The sequence below is a fragment of the Rutilus rutilus genome, assembly GCF_951802725.1.
Source record: "Rutilus rutilus genome assembly, chromosome: 14".
In the NCBI taxonomy this organism is placed as follows: Eukaryota; Metazoa; Chordata; class Actinopteri; order Cypriniformes; family Leuciscidae; genus Rutilus; species Rutilus rutilus.
In genome coordinates, this window is record NC_140219.1 from 2,077,501 (window position 1) to 2,100,000 (window position 22,500).

Sequence of the window (22,500 nt, forward strand, 5' to 3'; positions counted from 1 at the left end):
TATGGTTCGTGGATGTTGCTGGAAGGCAGACACCGTCCACATGTGGTTCACGCCCTCCTCGATGGCTTTATACAGAGCGAAGGCCTTATGAGCTCCTGTGATCACAATCATGACCTGAGGAAGAAGAGGAGGAGGAGGAGGAGGAGGAGACGTCACGCATTCATCATTACACTGGAAAACACACTTCAGAAACTAATGCTGAACTTTACAGCGATTCTCCAACTCCAACTTTCATCACATTCAGAAATGTTCAGGTCATAATTTAAACCATGATTTAAATAATATATATATATATATATATATATATATATATATATATATTTTTTTTTTTACTACAGTAATTAGGGAAAACAATTTTATTAAAGGGGAAAAATGTATGACTCATTACTGTAATGATGATGATAATTTTTATTTTATTATTACATATTATTATTATTATTATTATTATCATAATTACTTAAATAATTTAATAATTACAATTATATTAATAATAATAACAATTATTATTATTAATACAGTAATTAAAATGTATTTTTTTACTTTGATTTAGGGTTAAGTCATGACCCAAACATTTCTTCATAATTACTATTATTATTATTAAATATTATTATTATCCTAATTACAGTAATAATAATAATAATATTTATTATTATTATTACTGTAATAGTACAAATATATATTTCCTTTGATTTAGGTTTGAATCATGACCTGCAAAAATAATAACAATAATTATTACATATTATTATTATCCTAATTATTTTAATAATAATAATACGTATATTAATAATAATAAACATTATTATTACAGTAATGATTTCTACCCATTTTATTTGGGGTTAAATCATGACTGGAACATTTCTTCATTATTATTATTATTAATTATTATATATTTTATTATATGAATTATTATTACTCTATTTACTGTAGTAATAATAATAATACTTATATTAATAATAATAATAAATATTATTATAGTAATTAGAACAGATATTACATTATTATTTTTCTTTAAATTGTAAAGTATATGTAACTGTAAGTATACATCATGGTTGTACTTGTTGTGCTGAATTTAATATTAATATATATATATATATAAAACAGAATTTGGGAAGGAATTTTGCTTAATGTCACAATTCCAAAAATCTTAATGGGCCAAAAAATGACTTCTTTATGCAAACAATAACGGATTATAATATGATTTTTGGAGTGAAATATGGTCTGCGTGTTTATAGGAGACGCTATAATGATTTAATAATGCGAATCAGCTGATGTCTGGCATCCAAGAGACCCGAAGGACACTTTACCCAGCATCCTCTCTGTTAAAGTGTTTATGTATTTCCAGGACATTCAGTCTCTCATTGACACATGTTCAGTTTTTATAGCTATAACAAAGAGAACATTTGTTACTATATTAGAAAAGATAATTATATTTATGAGTTGCACATGACAAATGCTCCAAACAAAAGCGTATCTGACTGGGACAAAAGCCGTTGTGTTTGTTCCACGTTCATGTTCCTGTTGCAGTTTCAGCCACAAACACGCGCTGTGATTTACCTCTCTGGCGTCCATCACTGTTCCCACTCCGACGGTGAGGGTCATGCTGGGAACTTTGGAAAGGTCGTTCCCGAAGAAACGGGCGTTGGCTACTATGGTGTCCTTGGCCAGTGTCTTCACTCGGGTCCTGGACACCAGACTGGAGCCGGGCTCATTAAAGGCGATGTGCCCATCTGGACCGATGCCTGAGGAAAATAACAAAAGACAGGACATGGATAAAGTTAAATAAGTGATGACTCTGAATATAATAACAGTGAATGTAATAATGCGAATCACAGAACTAATGAGAAAACGTACAGACACGTAATGAAAAACGTGCTTATTTATCATGGAAACAATACAAAAATGTTCATTTTCTTTGGTAAATATCATTTCTTTTTGAATCCTTTATATTGAAAATATAAAATGAAACGTGATGTGATGAGATTCACCCCAATAGATTCATAAAAGTTATTAATCTACTATGTAAAGCATGTTGTTTATCATTCGGACCAGTGTTGTTATTGTTAACTAAAACAAAAAAAATTTTTTTTAATTATTAAAATTAAAATAAAAAATATAAAAATAAAACGGATTAAAAATATTTAGCATCTTAATGATATTAAAATAACATCAGTTTAATTTTTATAAGTATAACGTTTTTTTTCCATGTAATATTTATTATTTTAGTGCAGCTTTATTTCAAATGCATGAAATTAACTTTTTATACTTATACAAATTAAACCAATGCTATTTTAGTATCATTGAGATTGAATAAATAAATACATATTTTTGATCAGTTTTTAAGTTTATCAGATAACAGATACAACTTTTGATTTGAATGAAGTATTAGTAAATGTAGGAATTAACATAACCTAAGATTAATAAATCCTGTATATGCATTTTTTATCGTTAGTTCATGTTAACTAATGTAGCTAACTAATGTTAACAGATGAAACGTTATTGTAAAGTGTTCCCAATAAAAAGTAATTCAAAATATGAATAAATACTATACTAAAAGAACTCAAATAACACTAAATTTGTACAAAATTTAGACCAGATACACTGACAAAGATGAAATCAATTATTGCTACAGCAAACTCAAGACTTAAAGGGATAGAAGATATTTTGAAGAATGTCTGTAACCAAATAGTTTCTGGTGCCTATTGACAGTATGAACTGTCCCTTTATGACCTTTGACCTTTGAGTTGCGTAATCAAGCATTTGGAATCATTCTTATTGATTAGAAGTGTTTGTTATCGCAGCAGCTAAACTGCTTAGAGAGCCGGTTTACTGTGTACAGATTGAGGAGTGCATTCCAGTGTTACTGGCGTCTCTCAGCGTCTAATAAAGCGATTTATCGGCACACCTCCCACAAACAGCTCGATTCCTCCCGCATCCGTGATCTTCTGCTCGAAGGCTTCGCACTCCGCCTGCAGGTTGCTGGCGTTCCCGTCCAGAATATGAGTGTTGTGCGGCTCGATGTCCACGTGCTTGAAGAAGTTGTTCCACATGTAGGAGTGATAGCTCTCGGGATGATCCCTGGGAAGGCCTGAAGACCAGGAGATATTCAGGAACAAATCTGATGGTCCACATTTAGACAATCTACTGACTATAAGTGACTTACACATGTCAACTTGTATTCTACTAACCCGAACCATAACCTAACAGTAATTAGGGATGCATGATATATCAGCCACCATATCGGTATCGGCCGATATTTGTTCACTTTTAATATTATCGTTATCAGCCCGATAAGAAAATTTGGCCGATATATTAAGACTGATATATTAAATTTGGCGGATATATTAAAGCCAATTTATTAAATTTGGCCGATATATTTAAGCCGATATATTAAATTTGGCGGATATATTAAAGCCGATATATTAAATTTGGCGGATATATTAAAGCCGATATATTAAATTTGGCCAATATATTTAAGCCGATATATTAAATTTGGCGGATATATTAAAGCCAATTTATTAAATTTGGCCGATATATTTAAGCCGATATATTAAATTTGGCGGATATATTAAAGCCGATATATTAAATTTGGCGGATATATTAAAGCCAGTATATAAAATTTGTCCGATATATTTAAGGCGACATATTAAATTTGGCGGATATATTAAAACCGATATATAAAATTTGGCCGATATATTTAAGGCGATATATTAAATTTGGCGGATATATTAAAACCGATATATAAAATTTGGCCGATATATTTAAGCCGATATATTAAATTTGGCGGATATATTAAAATCGATATATATAAAATTTGGCCGATATATTTAAGCCGATATATTAAATTTGGCCGATATATTAAAGCCAATATATTAAATTTGGCCGATATATTAAAGCCAATATATAAAATTTGGCCGATATATTTAAGCCGATATATAAAATTTGGCGGATATATTAAAGCCGATATATTAAGTTTGGCCGATATATTAAAGCCGATATATTAAATTTGGCGGATGTATTTAAGCCGATATATTAAATTTGGCGGATGTATTTAAGCCGATATATTAAATTTGGCTTAAATCACTTCAAAAAAGGAAAATACAGTTCAGTGCAACAGTTACGTCTGTCATATCGGCTACATCAAATTATAATGAGAACTTTATAATTGTGTGTTTGGGACATGGCTTTTAATGGTGAGACTTTTATTCTTGTTATCAGGCTCTCAAAAAGTATATAAAAATTTAGATTTAGATTTATAGGCCAAAATATCGGTTACCGGCTTTCAAATCTAAAGAATTATCGGTATCGGCCCAAATTTTAAAGAGATAGTCTAAAGAGATAGTTGACATATACAGTACTCGTATAAGAGTAGTTAGAAAGTGTAGCTAGAATGTTTAATAAATGTCAGATTCTGAACTAGACTAGAAAGGGAAGAGGACGGAGCCCAGTGTGCAAACGCTCTTTAGCATTGTATTATGCATGACAGTGGCTCAGTTACATACTTCTGCTGACTCTCACACACACACACACACACACACACTCAGCAGTTCTCGAGAGAAGCAATCTGTGCGGTTCACACTCACCCACATACTCGTCCATGTTAAAGGTTTTGACATATTTGAAGGACAGGTCTCCACTCTTGTGATACTCGATCAGCTTCTTATAGCAGCCGAGGGGTGTGCTCCCTGCAGTCAATCACATTATATCAGAATATATATCAGTATAATATTAGTATATATATATATAATATTAGTATTATATTGGTGCTGTCGCATCGACTCATCGTGATTAATCGCAACTAACATAATATAGTGTATATAGTGACAAACTTTTATGTTAGATGTGTGTCTGTGTGATTCTGTGAGTGTGTGTGTGAGTGTGTGTGTGTGTGTGTGTGTGTGTGTGTGTGTGTGTGTGTGTGTGTGTGTGCGTGTGTGTGTGTTTCTGTGTGTGTCTGTGAGTAAGAGAGTGTGTGTGTGATAAATGATAATCGCAACTAACATAATATAGTGTATAAAGTGTCACACTTTTATGTTAGATGTGTGTCAGTGATTGTGTGTGTCTGTGTGATTCTGTGAGTGTGTGTGTGTGTGTGTGTGTGTGTGTGTGTGAGTGTGTGTGTGTGCGTGTGTGTGTGTGTGAGTCTGTGAGTAAGAGAGTGTCTGTGATAAATGATATACACACAAATATTATACATTTACAAACGTTTATGTAAGATGCAGCACTAATAACAATCTATATAATTATAGAATAATCATAATCTTCCCAAATTTCAGAGTGAATACATCGGGAATTGACTGGATTGTGAATAGTGGGCAGTGAGTCCAGGACACAAACAGAGCAATTTATTACATTCTGATGAAATATTAAGAAGACAACAGGAGGAATGTGCAAGAAAGTAAACAAAGTCAATTTTGAGTTCAGGTCATCCTCATGAAAGATGTTCATATGTTCTGGTGGATTAGTTTACCTGTTGGAAGTCCTAAGGTGAAGTACCGGTCAGCACTGGGCTTGAAGTGGATGATCCGGTTCCGGATGTATTTTGCAGCCCATTCGCTGGCCAGATCATAATCGTCCAGAATCACCAGTCTCATGACTTCTCACTGATCCAGTCCTGCAAGACACTGTGAATATAAAGACAGACAGATCAATATTATTGACCAGCACTGACCAGTCCAGATGATCAGGCAAAGCTCAGATCCAATGAGGAGCAAAACAACAAGATGCACCTTTGCTGTTAATATATGAAGACTTCAGATGCAAAAGCCTCAAAGTGCCATCTGAAATGAGCATTTTTATCAAGCTCGTATATTTAGGTTCATTCATTTCACTTTAATGACAATTAATAGGTCATTTTCAATGCCATTAAAGTGAAATAACTGAACATAAACATACAAGCTTGATAAAAATTATCATTCTAGAAGAAAATATCAGATGGCATTTAGAGGCTTTTGCATCTGAAGTCTTCATATGTACAGTTAATATAGGATCTCTATATCATATCACAGCATATCTTTGCTTTTAAACTTATATTCATGACCTCGCTTTATTTACGACCATGCTGCGTTTAATATGCCTTTAGATATCGAATAACGGTTATGGATATATAACGGGTAATAAAATCTGCTACTTACAGTAATAAAGCGTAGGATCTCAGGGTGAATGGATACAAGTTTTCTTTGAAAACACTGATCATGTGATCGAGTTCCGGTCATGTGCGCTGACGACACACTTCCGGTTTGTAGCAACTGCCCATGTATGGAAACCGACGAGGCTCTTGTATAAAAGATGAATGATGAATGAAATGATCTGATATTAAGCATGTAGGATGACATTTACATTTGGAAATGAATTAGGAAACATTAGTCTAGTATCGTGCCGACACAAATAATTGTATTATTTTATCATATAATATGTCGTGCATATTCACGTGTAGTTTCGTCCAATTTACTCTCCAGTCGTTTCATTTCCTTCTTTTCTACCGTGACTGACCTTGCGAAGGACCTCAGGGGGACAAACGCGTGTGTGTGTGTGTGTGTGTGGGAGAGAGAGAGAGAGAGGAACAGAAGGCGTCGGATTGAGGGATGATAGCGTGCAGAAGTCTGATTCATTTGAGCGAATCGGTTCGTTCGGTTCAAAACTCGATCAGTCGATTCATTTACACGCGCCGGGACTTTGTTCGTCGTCTTTTTAAGTAAATAGTAAGTTATGTTCATGTGACAAAATTGTTGTATGTATTTGGGTAAATCCCTCATATATTGACACGACTTAAATAGAGCTTTTCTAATTTACACGATCAGCACAGTTTGTCTAGTGAATATATAGCAACTTCTAACCCTAATAACTAACATTATATTCACCTTAGCAACCTTATAGCAGCTATTTACATTTATTTTAAACAACTCAGCAACCAAATTGTAATATGTAATCTGCATATGGCCTAAAGTCACCCTCAAACATAAAAGTTCACTCAGTAAGTGTTTTATTCGTCAATAAGTCTTTAAATTGACACAGTGATGCAGTTTAACTTCTGCCCTTTCAGTCCAAGCTGTTTAGCTCTTTTTGCTGTAAATGTTTTAATACATTTTTCTACTTTTCGAATTAAATGCTGCATTTTAATTGTATTTTTCGACTATGTCACACAAATTGTCAGATATTCTCTAAACCCTCACAGCAGCATTCACTTTTTGTTGTTTGTTTTTGTAATTTGATATAAAGGTAATATAATACAAAGTATAGTGTTATAAATGTACATAAAAAAAAAAAAAAAAAAATATGAAAACTTTCATTTTTTTTATTTTTTTTAAAGACTTACAACTAGAGTCAAGGGGGAACATTGAGTAAACAAACAAATAGACAAACAAAATGACAAATAGCCTATATAAAGAAACAGTGACAAACCTAAAAGTTAAATAAAAATGTGAAAATGTTTACAAATTGAAACACAATTTGCAGCTTTCTTATTTTTTAAACAAAACATTGTGTTTAGGTATTATTGAATTCTCGATCTTAAGAAACTAAAAAAACAAAGGCTTATTTCCTCCAAATTCACATTTATGAATACTAAATTTAGCTAATCAAATTAACTAAGTAATATTCCTTATGATAAGATTCGTCATAGGAGAAAATAACAAATAACACGAAAACTTTTCATTTACGACCGTTAAAGCGCGTCATCACATTCTATGGAAAAGATCCGCGCTGCGAATCGGTTCAACCGAGTCAGTACAAAGAACCCTTTCAAAAGAGTGATTCGGCCATCACTGAGGAGGGATGAGGGAGGGGTGGAGTGGCCGAGGAGAGCATTCAGATGGAGGATTAAACTGGTCCCTATCCTGACAGCATCCAGCACACACACACACACACAGCTCAAACATCATCCACACACAACTGTCCATCCCGTCTGAATCAGCCTGATTCACCTGCTCCTTCATCCCGGGCTGGCTCTGCATCTCTGGACCGGACCGGTCCACCCACACCTCCCGAACTGGACCGGACCGGTGTCCTTTCAAACCACGAGGTGGGTGCAGCTGTCTCCGTTGTTCTTCTGCATGCTCGTTCATTCATTAGACACGTGTTTGTGAACCATTTTCATAGATTCGATGTAGCCTATTTTAAAGGGCTTAGATTCATTTCCATTGTGCGCTCGCGCTCGCTGCTGTTCGGACAGACGGATCGGCGAGGAAGATTCAAATCGGATTAAGATTAAACGGGAGAACCAACAAAAGATTGAGCTTTTTACCCCCTTTTGTTTACTAGATAAACACACATGACTTGTTCTGTCTGGAATCAGATGACAGGTATGGATTTGGAAAAATCTGTTCAACACATTGGATTGAGGAAATAGTCTTTCTGAACGGAGTATGTGACGTTAATTAGGTCATTTGGGGCTTCGCGTCGGACGGATTGATTTTGTGAGTTGTTCAGGATAAACGTTTCTGTTTTTATTCTGATTGTCATAGTGGTCATATATCATGATTGTTTAAACACTGATTGGGGATCATGGTTGTAGTGATGTCCAGTTCGTAAACGAATCGTTCATATGAATCGATTCTTTGTAGCGAATCGAGTTATCAGATCAGTTGGTGTGTGTGTTGTTGTTGATGAACGATGACTACAGTAAGCAAAACTGACAAGACACGTTGTGAAATGCATATTTCCTAGTTCATATTTTTGGTGGAAACTAGTATTGGCTCCTAAACAAAGTACATTCTCACGTTTGCATTTTTTAACGACCAGACTTGAGCTTGATTAAACAGCAATGGTGACAAACGTAACAACACAAGCTGGGTCTGTTACGCTTAATATAACACTATATTTAAAACGAATCACAGAATCGTTTCAAGTGAATCATTGGCGTGAACCGTTCAAAAGAGCCGATTCTCTTTAACGACTCGGACGAGCATTCGCGTGTTTACTATTGTTCAGTGATTGCTGCTGGCTATTTTTTTGAGACGCGCTCTTGACGCGACGCATCGCTCGCACGCACTGTGGCTTTTGCGTTGCGTCTGGACTATAAATGGCTCAGACTGCACATATGTTGTGGGATATTTCCTCTGCAGTTGTAAATCCCCTGGACCATGTGATTATGTCGTACAGTGGGAGAACCGCCGTGTTTGTGAATGAGTGAGGTGTGGCATATGCACCCTCTTTTCTCTCTCATTCTCTCCGTTTTTGGGCCCTTGAGCACGTCATGTACACTCCACGAGACTTCATGCTTCAATCCTGCAGCATTTAGATATTTTTAGCACTATTTTACATATATATGGAGACTAGTTTGCCATTATGTGCACGCGCAGCCATGTGCTACTCCACAGACAACTGCACTAGACAGATGATCTCAATATGTCAGGAAGTGTAGAGCATAAGGAACATGATTATTTAGTGTGTGTGTGTGTGTGTGTGAGAGAGAGAGAGAGTGTGTGTGTGAGAGAGTGATGCTTTGCGCATGCTGATTCTGGAGAAAAAACAGGCTACCTGTAAGTGAAAAGTAACTTAATATACAAAGAAATTATTTTAGAGTAATCCTTTTAACTTGGCATTCACGTTATAATGATGCTTTCTGGCGTTGCTAGCTAACATATAGTTTCCATATTAAACAAAATGTGCAGACACAGCTTTGAATCTTTATCAAACAGGCATATTTTCAATGTATATTTCTTGCTTATATCAGGAGGACATAGTGTTAATGGTTCTTTTAGACACATGGTTTTTGTGTGTAATGTATATTTGACTCTGTATGAAGTATTAAGTTATGTTTCGAAGCTCGTTTCCGCCACAGAATAAAAAATGTTAAAAGATAATTGCGACTTTTTATCTCACAATTGTGAGTTTATGTCAGCCATTGGGGTTAAATTTTTAAATTACATTTTTAACCGAACGTTTGGGTTTGTCCATATCTGACCCAAAATTGGGTTAAAACAACCCAGCATTTTTTAGATATGGTTTGTGGGCACAGTTTTAGGGGAGGTGAATGATAATGTATTTATTTAAATCAAAATTAAAATAAACGAAAGAGTAAATCAAAGTAAATAGTACATTTATCTTAAAGGTATAATGGAGGATTTTTTACTTCCGGGTGGATCACCTATACTATTGGTCCTCCTAATTGTCAATCATTCTGGTGAATCAATCAAACTTATTCAAAAAGTGGAGAGGGCGGGTCTTATCTAAAATTCGGAAAGATCCTCCACTATACCTTTAAGAACAATCTAGTTATCATCGACTGATTCATTTCAAGTAAAAATCATGCTATTTTTCTAAACAAAATATCTGGCAAAATATATATATAAAAAATGTTTTGTGCGTTTTTGCTTCAAACTATTTTTCCCATTGAATTTGTTTCAATTCAGTGGCATTAAAAAAAAGTTTTGCAATATAAATGACAATATTGCAGTCTTTGATCTGAAGGGAAAAAGTATCTTAGTTCAAGTTAATAAAAAAATGATAAAAGACTTCGCAAATAACAATTCAAATCATGCATTGAAATAAATAATGTACAGTAAATTCTGCAATTAAACAACAATAATGCTAATAATGCTAATAATGCTGACGTGTGGCCTCTGCAAAAGCAAACATCCTCGTTTATAGAGTTCATAGCAGGGCTGTTTTGAAAGATTAATTTGTTATGCAAAATGCAGGGAATTTTTTTGCTTCCTGATCCGAACTGTTGTTGTTCTGTAATGATCTCACATCTCAAGCATTAGCATGTAGGATGTGTGTGTGTGTGTGGTTACAGGCTCATGTTGATGACTCAGTGATGATGAATGGGGAACATATGATGTGTTTTCTGTGCAGAGCGACGGCATGCTGTAATTACACATCAGGAAATACAGGAAGATCCCGTGACCCAAATTCACTTTCGCTTCATCATGACACACACAAAAACATGCACAGGTTTATTCTCCGCTGTATGATGACCTCTGGCCTTACATAATTTGATCATTTGTCTCTAAATTCAGCATTTTTGCTTAATTGAACGGCTGATCTGAATCACATCTTGTGAAATACAAGTTTAAATAGCTTGTTTTAATTGGTTAATTGCCTTTAGTTCACGTCACAAACCTACTTTAAGGCAAGTTTCCAAGGTCCAAAACAAGTCCATTTTTTGAATAGACGTCAATGGAGGAGAGGCTTCACTGAAGCTTATCCTTTAATGAATCGACAGCTAATCTTCAACATGTTTGACCTTAAACATTCGTGTTGGATTGGTCTATTTTTAGAGTTGCGACTGAAAACAATGCCGTTTTGTAAGAGAAGTCGCGGATCATTTTGCGACAGGTATTATTCAGTTTATGCCACTTTGGTATGCAGACAGTGACTGACTCGCACAACTCAATGACGTCAAGGCTGTAATGTGATTGGTTGTCAATGCACACGTGATCCTATTTAGCCGTTACGCTTTTGTTCCTCCAAATGTACGAACCCTCGTATCTCCCAATAGTAAGACCACGGCTGTGTTTAATGCCCCCTATAGCATTAAATAGGGCACTATTCGAGGAAACAATAGTTATTGAGTGCCCAGAAATACCCAGAATGCACTGTGAAGGAATTCCCGTGTTTGACCAGAAGATGGCGCCGCATAATCCATTTTCCAAACCGCTGGTCCAATGTGGATACAGCGTAATAACATACAGGTAAAAAGTCCCTTTTAATTGATTATTAAATCGTTTAATTAAAGATGCAGCTCATGATTTGCTATCAGGAGGTGTTTATAATTCATACTAGAGAGAATTATAATGGGACAATAATTCGTGTGCATCCCGTCAAACAAACTTTTGTTCTCTTAAATCTGCTAAAAGTTAATGTTGTGTATTTTTAGCACAAGCCAATCGACTAATAGCAATTGATTTCAATGCATTTTTAATCAGGCATTTCAGTCGTTAACTAAAACTAAAACATTCCTGTTGATTGGGATAAAGCTGAAACAAGTTGAAGCACTAAATTATTATTTATTTTTTTACTGGAATTAAAACTAAAACTGAAATAAAAATAAATTAAACTTAAATAGCAATGTTAAAAAAAATTGATCAATGAAAAAAAAAAATTTAAACTTAAATAGCAATGTTAAAAAAAATTTAACTAATGAAAAAAAAAATTTAAACTTAAATAGCAATGTTAAAAAAAATATAACTAATGAAAAAAAAAAATTAAACTTAAATAGCAATGTTTAAAAAACAATAAACTAATAAAATGAAGAAAAAAACATGACGAAATTACTAAAAATGAAACTAAAATGAACACGAAAACCAAAAAAAGTGAATTCAAAATATGAATAAAATGTAAATAAAAACTAAAACAACACTGTGTCCCAAGACACAGACCCTCAGAAGTCCCTGCATTCTCTAATTACCTCATGCAAGTAATTAATATGCACAAATGCGGAATATTAATCTCCAAATGGTGGCTAGATTTAACGGCATGCTGGGAACTGAAAGCCCTCGGTCGCCGACGGAATTGAATTGAGAGGTTGCACAAAAGCTGCTTTCTTTTATTATGCTAATGGCCGGCTCTGACAGGCAGAACGGGGGAAGAGAAGGGCGATTTAATTAGTGCTAAAGAGGAAACGTGGAATCGTTTTCAACACAAACAACAAACAACTGACAAAGCGAAGGAAACGCCATTATACTGGGACTGAACCATTCACTCGGCTGTTGGTTAATGGGAATGGGATGAAACACATCTGACCTAGTTACGGACTGACGCTGTGAACGTCTGCGCCATTGCTTTAGTCCTGGATTGAACCCTTGGTTTTCAGAGCATATGCCACGTCTTATCACTGTATGTTTTTCAGGAGTGTGAGATCTGGACACTTTTGACGTGCATCTGCGCAACGTGAAATCTTAGAAATCTCAGTGAAATCTCTGAAATTCAGTGGCATGTGGACCTGGAGGGCGTGCGGTTAATAGCCTCTTTCTTCGAGTCTCTCTCGCTGTGTAGATCTGCTCATGCACGAACCCCACTGTGGAGAACCAGTCAAGCATTGCATCAGTATTTATAGGAACGGCATGATTAAATAAGTAGAAATATTATATTATTAAAGAAATAGACATTTGCTCGCCTTCATGTTGCTCCAAACGCATATTAATAATCTCTGAACTGTTGTTTTATATACTATTAAAGAGTTTTGTGACCATGACAAGCTTCAAAAATGACAAATAAACGCCATGCAATGAAATTAAAGTCATCATTTATTAAAATCTTGCATGCACATATTCCTTTAAAATACATCTGAACAAATGCAATTTAAGAGATTTTCATTTCATCATTTTATGTTTGTTCCTCAGACACAACTATCATTTAGGTAACTACAGTATGTGGAATAAAGTCGTTATAAAGCGAATAAAGGGGGTTTTCTATATGCTTTCCCAGTCGGCATGTGACTGACCTTCAGTGTTGAAATGTAATTGAAATTATGTTGATTGCTGTTTTAAATGCTGAAACGATATTTAATGCTGAATGGTTGTAAAAAGTTTGACAATTTATTTTTTATTTTTTATTAAGCCTTTGAAACAATGCCTTGCCTTGCCTAATATCTACATTGATTCGATTTGCAGACATATAATTTATATCTTAAAGTCTCCCTGTGGTGAAAATCCAGCTTTTAATGTAGTTTATGTGTCTATGTGGTGTTTTTAATACGCTTAAACCATGTGTAAGTTCATAAGTCGACACCATTGCTGAGTATTTCCTCCTTAAAACTGCAGTGAACCAAAGACAGTCTCAAACACACGCTTTGAAATCGCTGGTGTTTCTGACGTCACAAACTACCTTGTAACCAATCAGATCAACGTGTGATCGTCAACCAGTGGATCTCTGAGCTGAGTGAGTGAGTGGAGGCGGGGCTCATTTGCATATTCATAGAACCACGCATACTAAATGAGGCAAGGGTGTTGAGTTAATTTTTCAAGGAAAAAACGTTGAAATATGTAATTTTGGTGATCAAAGGTGAGTTTTAAGGGATACAGTTATTGACTACAGGGGGAATTTAATATGTTCTCAAAACAAAATGTCATCCTTGATCCATGACATTGATTTACCTGTGAATAAATGTTGAAATGCCGGCCGGGTCATTGCATGGAAAACTGCGGCTTGGACATTCTGTTTGGATTAATGTTATTATAGAGGGAATATTAGGCTGCCGTCACTTTAAGAGCCGCACGGATCCAATATACTGATACACATACGTTTCCTCTGTCGACTGTTTACGTTCACTTAAACCATAACCGAATGTGTTTAATAACGACATATTTTTGTGTGTATTTGTTCACGTGCAAAAAGACGCGATCACGTTCAGTATCGCGCACTTTTCCGTATGAACGACGGCTTTCCGTGCGCTCGTTTTGAAACACGTCAGCGTCTTCTTGCACATGAATGGTTTAAATCATTAAAATGCGCACAAAGGAATTTTCATTAACAAGTATCCGATTCCTGACTTTAAAGGTGTGGTTGATTATGATTTGACTTTTCTAACTTTAGTTAGTGTGTAATGGTGCTGTTTGAGCATAAACAACATCTGCAAAGTTACGACGCTCAAAGTTCAAAGCAAAGGGAGATATTTGCTTTTACAGAAATCACTTTTTAAGGACTACAACAAACGGCTGGTAGAGACTACACCACATTCCTCCCGGGTTAGTGACATCACCAACCCTAAAATTTACATAAACTCCGCCCCCTGGAACACACAAGCAACAAAGGGGATCCGTCTTTTCACATTTATTGCAATACGTAACACAAAGACAATAGCATGTCACTCTGTAGGCATCTTACAACAGTTCCCACACTAGCGATTTATAGATTATCATGACAGACTATGCTAATCAATGACTAGAAGAAAGTTAACACACACACAAGCTCCGCCCTCTGTGCCAGCTCATTTGCATTTAAAGGGACAGACACAAAAACGGTGCATTTTTGCTCATCCTTAAAAAGTGACAACTTTAACATGCTATATAAAAATATCTGTGGGGTATTTTGAGCTAAAACTTCACACACACACTCTGGGGACATCAGAGACTTATTTTACATCTTGTGAAAAGGCGCATTATACCACCCCTTTAAGTATCCGAGTCCAGAATTGGAATCGATTTTCGATTCCCACCACTAAATATGACAGGAGCAAGTTTAGCTCTTGCTACAGTAAGTTGCTGTGCGGCCCGTCTTGACCCAGTCTGGCCTCGTCTTTAATGTGCCTTGTTCTCAGTTCAAATTGTATTTGAGCATTCAGTGCCAGATCCCATAGAATCATCCTCTTGATTCCATGCAATCCCTCAATCCCGCTGAAAGAGAGTGAGCGAGAGACAGGCCAGCGCTGTGTCAGCTGAGGGGAAGATGGCTGAAGCTACGCACTAATGCAATGAAAGACTGTCCAGATGGACAGAGAATATTCTGATGCAGTACAATACAGTCACTGTGTTGTGGCTGATGTAGTGTTCCTTCACCCCCCCAAAATCAATGCAAAAATGCAATTAAAGTTTCAAAAAATACAATAGAGTCCTGCAGGGATTACATCTTTCTGTAGGCCAGTGTATTTCAGCACTTCAATCGTTCTGAAGTCAATGGGTCAATCGTCAAGTCAATGAGTTTTTGAATGGGCTTTTTGTTAAATGCCTGAAAAAAGGGCTGTGGTGATCATGATGTTTTCAAGTTATATGAAATACATCACACAAAAAAAACGTTTTACTTGCTATCAAGTGACTGGACATTAAACGTCATCATCCGAACAGGTAAACGTATATCTATACACTAGTTTGCTTTTAAAGTTTGTAATCATGCTGTTGCAAACTGTTATAACTCAAACTTTCAGGGAAAAACTTTTTTTAATAAAGACTGAAAGAGTTGTTTGGTGATGTTGAAGTCATGTGACCGTGGTGTACTTCGTTTATAGCCTGTGGTTCAGCTTTTTACTTCTGCCGATTGTATTTAGGCTTCAAAAGTAGTTCATTTGTGGCGATTATCATGATGTACAAGCCCGTTCACACCAGAACGATAACTATAAGAATAACTAACTATATTAGTGTCCACACCAGTGGACGATATCTTTCTATTTATTATAAGTGCGCTGCTGTTTAATCGTCTGTCGCTTTAAATGCTTGCGCTCTTTAAAGCAGGATTGATTCTGATTGGCTGTAAAAAATATATATATATATTGTTCATCAGCTGAAAAAAAAATCATCCCTGTAGTCAATAATTGTATCCCTTAAAACTCATCTTTGATCACCGAAATTACATTTTAAAAAAAAAATTCCTTGAAAAAAATTCTTCATGCCTTAAAATATCTTGAGTGTAACTCGACACCCTCGCCTCATTTAGTATGTGCGGTTCTATGAATATGCAAATGAGCCCCGCCTCCACTCACTCACTCAGCTCAGAGATCCACTGGTTGACGATCACACGTTGATCTGATTGGTTACAAGGTAGTTTGTGACGTCAGAAACACCAGCGATTTCAAAGCGTGTTTTTGAGACTGTCTTTGGTTCACTGCAGTTTTAAGGAGGAAATACTCAGCAATGCTGTCGACTTATGAACTTACACATGCTTTGTGTTAAAGCAGATTAAAAACAGACACATAAACAACATTAAAAGCTGGATTTTCACCACAGCGGGACTTTAAGACATGAATGATATGTCTGCAAATCGAGTCAATGTTGATATTGCAAGTTTTTGCAACATTGTTTCAAAGGCTTGATTTTGGTTAAACTTTTTAAAACCACTCATATTGGCATTAGGCCTAAATATTGTTTCAACATTTTCAGCATTGAAACAGCAATTGACATTATTTCAACTCCATTTCTCAGCTTGATTTTTCACGTGTTTGAAGTGATTCCAACAATATAGTGTATCTGTGCTGTTATTGTTATAGTTATGGTGTGGACTCTGCTATTCTTTTATATTTATATTTATAGTTATATTGTTATTGTTATAGTCATCCTTGGTGTGAATCATAAACTTTTGTTGGTCACAGAGCTTATCCAAAAGCCAATGGAAAATCCTATTGTTTAAAAAAAAAAAAAATCATTATTGCATATTCAAGCAATATTATTAATATAACCATGATTTTTATGCACTTTGTGTAAAAACTGTGTGTGAATGTGGAAAAATTAAGCAAGTCTGGATCAAACAGATGTCGTGTCTATCATGTCTATATTTGATTGTGTTTACACACACGCATATCGAATATAGCTGGGCAACACATCGAAATTAAGCAATATTGTTAATATAACTATGATTTTTATGCACTTTTTAAATGGCCAAAGACTTTTTCTAAAGTTTGTCTATTTAGATTAGTTTTTACTGTATTTCACTTGCATCAAAATCCCTAAATCAAAATGAGCAATTCTTTTTTTATTATTGAATATTGCAGTGTTTATTATGAATTATTTATCGGTGCACATCATTATTGTTTTAGTAATCTTGAATGAGAAGAAGTTCCTCTCGCAGCATCTCTTCTCTTCTCCGATGATGTGGGCGGAGCAACCTGTCACTCACATGAGATCAGCCAATAGGAAACCACAACCATCCAATCAAATCCACACAGACAAACTCAAGCCCCGCCCACATTTGTTCACGTTTCACTCGGATATACGACACAATAGGGGAGAAAAGACGAGCACAACTTACATATCATGCTGACTTTAAACAATCTGAATCTACTTGGCAACGATGACTGTTTGATTGAAAATATTACTCTTTTTAAGTCATTTCAGAGCAAATACTTTGAGATTCGTTGTTACTAATGCATCTTCTCTGATTTATAAGTGGCATTAGACTTGGTAAATCTCTAAGAATCAGTATAATATAATGTATTTATCGGTGCATATTCAACTAGCCACACAACTTTAGGTAACATTCATTTTTCGTAAAGCAGGGACGAATTGCATGCCTATTCTGAATGCGGTTTGGTCTTCGCGTGTGAGAAGGCTTCAGCTGACTCTCCTGGACGTTTGCGGGCCGGCTCCTCCGACAGCTGTTGGATCAGTTTAATGAGAGCTGTGAATGTCAGAGTCACAAGCAAACATCCATTTCTGTCCCACTCAGACGGGATGGAGACAAACTCTCCGTTTGGCACGACCCGATCACTATTGATTCCCCGGGGACTGTGTGTGTCTGAGCAATGATCATGCACGCATGATGCGGTTTATTCTCGGAGTGGGCCGATTGGAAACTCCAGGGTTGCGCTGTTCGATAAGCAGAAAACAGCATGTTTTTGGAAAGCCAGGCTGTTGCCGGACTCATGCATGGCCTGTTTATTTGCCCGATGCTCATTGACCGGTTGCTGATGAATTCTGCTGTATTGCGGCAGGGTGCTGCGTCGCACCGCTCAGCTGTTTCTAGTTTTCACATCCATTCCCACTCCGTCTCCATCATCCCCGTCCCTTTCCACAGCTTCCAGCACTATCCTCTCTCCTAAAGAACATTTTCACTTGCTTTTTATGTCCATTTCACCCTTCCTTTACTCTTCTCCGCCCAGAAGACAATCATAGATTGCACACGAGAGGGTCTAATACTGCCTCTCCTAAAGGCCAAGATGAAATCAAGATGGTCTGATTGTTATTGATTCATCAGCGCACGTTATTGCAGCAATGAAGGGAAATGTCTTCAATTACCTACAGTGTACTTTGTCTTCCTCTGAAAATGACTTTTCATGCACTATTTTAGCCAACACTTATTTGACTCAGTTTCTCTATATAATCAAGTCTTTGCAATGAATGTTTCTCTTATATCCAGTTTCGCCCCGAGATGCGGCAAATTATGCTGGTAAAATGGGTTGCAAATGACACATTTATGATGACTTGAGGAGAAATGAGAACATGTTATTGTGATTATTGAAAGCAAATCAACTAAAAATAGTGGTTTAAATGTAAAAGTACTTTGAAACAGTGTTGAAATCAAAATGCAAAACTATATTAATCTTGAGCTATTCATTTGAATGTGGATATTATAGCTAATATTAATTATATTGATTAAATTGATTCGATAGCATGTTTTAATTTTGCATTTTGTATTCTTTGTATTTTTATTTTGAGATAAATAATTGGGTCTTGGAAAAATTTGATGAGAAATGTTTGACTTTTTAGACTTTTTAGTCAATCAATTTATCCATTAAAACTCATCTTTGATCACCAAAATGACATATTTAATATAAGAAAAATGTCTTTGTGCCTTAAAATATCTCGAATGTAACTCGACACCCTCGCCTCATTTAGTATGCACGGCTCTATGAATATGCAAATGAGCCCCGCCTCCACTCACTCACTCAGCTCAGAGATCCACTGGTTGACGATCACACGTTGATCTGATTGGTTACAAGGTAGTTTGTGACGTCAGAAACACCAGCGATTTCAAAGTGTGTTTTTGAGACTGTCTTTGGTTCACTGCAGTTTTAAGGAGGAAATACTCAGCAATGCTGTCGACTTATGAACTTACACATGGTTATTAAAAACACCACATAGACACATAAGCAACATTAAAAACTGGATTCTCACCACAGGGGGAGAAACATCAAGATCTCAATTTGTTCTCCATATTGAGATGTGATGTTTCTCTCCAATGGGAACCACTATATCCATTGTTATGTTTCTTCCATCTCTCATCACACCTCTTTGGCGCATCAGTCTTGCTCAAGTACAGTAGCTGCATTATTGAACTGCATTATTCATGAGTCTGCATGAGCTAGTTACATGCTGCGTAACGAGGGCAAGCATCACAGAAAGGCTGGATCTCGGGTTGCTGTAGGGGACACTGGGAAAGTCACCGCCAAATGTATGTTTCTCTGAAACCACAAGCGTCTTCGAGACCCAAAGAGCCCGACGTGTGCGAGCCTCTCGTGACTGTTGCATGACTGCCGCCATCGCATGATTTCATGTGCACTGGAGTGAAAGTCACAGAGCTACACACACTCTGAAATGTTAATAAAGCGTGAGCGCGACGGACAAGCGCTGCACGTTAGCCCTGCGAGGCTCTGCACAGAAAATAGATTAATCTGTCAGGATTAGTGCGGATATGCAGATTTATCTGCTGATTCGGATGCGGACCAGGTGTGCAGTTACGCACACAGAGTCAAAAGGTCTGCCTTTCTGTGTTTCAGATGATATCAGAGACGTCTCGGATGATATTGAACAGGCTAAATGCTAAAGCTATAGTAACAGAAAAGCTCAGTGTATTTGCTCTGAAATGGCTTTAAAGTTGTTGTTTTTTAGGGATGCACGATATATCGGCCACCATATACGATATATGTTCATTTTTAATGTTATCGTTATCGGCCCGATAAGAATATTTGGCTGATATGTTAAAGCCGATAAATAATGTATTCTTTCCTTCAGCTGAGACACTTTAGATGTTCGCCATGATGTTTTGAATTGCTTGAAATATGATTGGAATCACTTAAAAGGAAAATACAGATGCAACTTGTGCGAGTCTGTCATATCGGCTGTATAAAATTATCATGAGAACATTATAATTGTGTGCTTGGGACATGGTGAGACTTCTGTTTTTGTAATCAGGATCTCAAAAATTATATAAAAATTTGGATTTATATTTATCGGCCAATATATCGGTTATCGGCTTTCAAATATAAAGATTTATCGGTTATCGGTATCGGCACAAATTTTCATATCGGTGCATTATATTATATAGCATCGATACATTATATTATACTGATTCTTAGAGATTTACCAAGTCTAATGCCACTTATAGATCAGAGAAGATGCATTAGTAACAACGAATCTCAAAGTATTTGCTCTGAAATTACTTTTAAAAAGTCATATTTTCAATCAAACAGTCATCGTTGCCAAGTAGATTCAGATTGTTTTAAAGTCAGCATGATATGTAAGTTGTGCTCGTCTTTTCTCCCCTATTGTGTCGTATATCCGAGTGGAACGCGAACAAATGTGGGCGGGGCTTGAGTTTGTCTGTGTGGATTTGATTGGATGGTTGTGGTTTGCTATTGGCTGATCTCATGTGAGTGACAGGTTGCTCCGCCCACATCATCAGAGAAGAGAAGAGATGCTGCGAGATGAACTTATTCTGATTCAAGATTATTAAAACAATAATGATGTGCACCGATAAATCATTCATAATAAACTGCAATATTCAGTATTAAAAAAAGAATTGCTCATTTTGATTTAGTGACTTTGATGCAAGTGAAATACAGTAATAGTATTAGACAACCTTTAGAAAAAGTTTTTGGCCATTTAAAAAGTGCATAAAATTCATAGTTGTATTAATAATATTGCTTAATTTCGATGTGTTGCCCAGCTATATTCGATATGCATGTGTGTATAAACACAATCAAATATAGACATGAAAGTGCGATCCAGACTTACTTAATTTTTCCACATTTATATTCCATACATTTCAGACTCTAATTATGATTGTGATTGTATCCCTTGCAGATCAGTTCTCATTGGTCCTGATGGTTGTGAGGGCCCGCCTCTGCCACCTCTCAACCAATCCACACAAGAGAGATGTGACGTCCAATCACGCGCTGAGATTTCTGCGTTCTGGAGCTGATAGGACACAAACCACACCCAGGTGAGATCAAGCTACTCTGGTGGAAAGATGTATATTACTGTATGTATATTAGTGTATGTATATTAGTTGCAGGTGTGACAAGCGGTGGCTTAGAAACAATTAGAAACTAGATTTTCAATTAGAAACACACAGGGATTCATCTTCTGAAGACGCTGAGCTTTCACTCCCTCGGGGATTTAAGCTGCTGTGACTTTGATTGTGAATTTGAATTTGATTAAATGCAACCTTCACTGTGTAAACAGGTAGTTTGGTGTTAAAGTCCCTCTGTAGTCAAACATTTTTCATCACCAAAATCAAATATTTAAAAAAATGTTCCTTGAAAAACACCTCGACACCCTCGCCTCATTTAGTATGCACGGCTCTATGAATATGCAAATGAGCCCCGCCTCCACTGACTCAGCTCAGAGATCCACTGGTTGACGATCACACGTTGATCTGATTGGTTACAAGGTAGTTTGTGACGTCAGAAACACCAGCGATTTCAAAGCGTGTTTTTGAGACTGTCTTTGGTTCACTGCAGTTTTAAGGAGGAAATACTCAGCAATGGTGTCGACTTATGAATCTACACATGCTTTGCATATTAAAAACACCACATAGACACATAAGCAACATTAAAAGCTGGATGTTCACCACAGGGGGACTTTAAAGGAATAGGTCATCCAAAAATGGAAAAGTCGCTCATCCTCACGTCGTTCATCTGCTCTTTTCCATTCAATGAAAGCAAACTTTTTTTTTTTTTTTATGTTCCATAAAAGTAGTTATAAATATATGTGTCTATTTATACGGAAAGTAATTGCGTTTGCATCAACTTACATTTAGGTCAGCGTCACACACACAGTGCAGCGGGTCACAGTCACATCGCATGAGTGTTGAAGGCCAGTGCAGTCAACCAGCAATGTCAAGCACTCAAGCAAATATAATAAAAGCTAACGCTGAGTGTCCTCTAACAGATTAACATCTACAGTCCGCCTC

The 22,500-nt window shown here is 36.3% G+C and overlaps 2 protein-coding genes across 3 annotated transcripts in view; one reads left to right on the top strand and one right to left on the bottom strand.

Moving 5' to 3' along the window:
* gnpda2 (glucosamine-6-phosphate deaminase 2) overlaps positions 1-6,246 on the bottom strand; it is an 8,511-nt gene extending 2,265 nt beyond the window's left edge. For both annotated transcript variants that reach the window (XR_014629837.1, XM_084430543.1), the window contains exons 1-6: positions 6,132-6,246; positions 5,468-5,621; positions 4,581-4,682; positions 2,903-3,085; positions 1,555-1,739; positions 1-114 (exon numbers count right to left, since the gene is read on the bottom strand). The exon at positions 1-114 is cut by the window's left edge and continues 61 nt beyond it. Coding sequence is in view for 1 of the 2 variants with exons in the window: in XM_084430543.1 (XP_084286669.1) it covers positions 1-114; positions 1,555-1,739; positions 2,903-3,085; positions 4,581-4,682; positions 5,468-5,591 (708 nt within the window). In the remaining variant the exon portion in view is untranslated. The remainder of the gene's footprint in view (positions 115-1,554; positions 1,740-2,902; positions 3,086-4,580; positions 4,683-5,467; positions 5,622-6,131) is intronic.
* Positions 6,247-7,822: 1,576 nt separating this feature from the next.
* frmpd1b (FERM and PDZ domain containing 1b) overlaps positions 7,823-22,500 on the top strand; it is a 53,935-nt gene continuing 39,257 nt past the window's right edge. The window contains exons 1-2 of the mRNA XM_084431068.1: positions 7,823-8,017; positions 21,390-21,528. The gene's annotated coding sequence lies outside the window, so the exon portion shown is untranslated. The remainder of the gene's footprint in view (positions 8,018-21,389; positions 21,529-22,500) is intronic.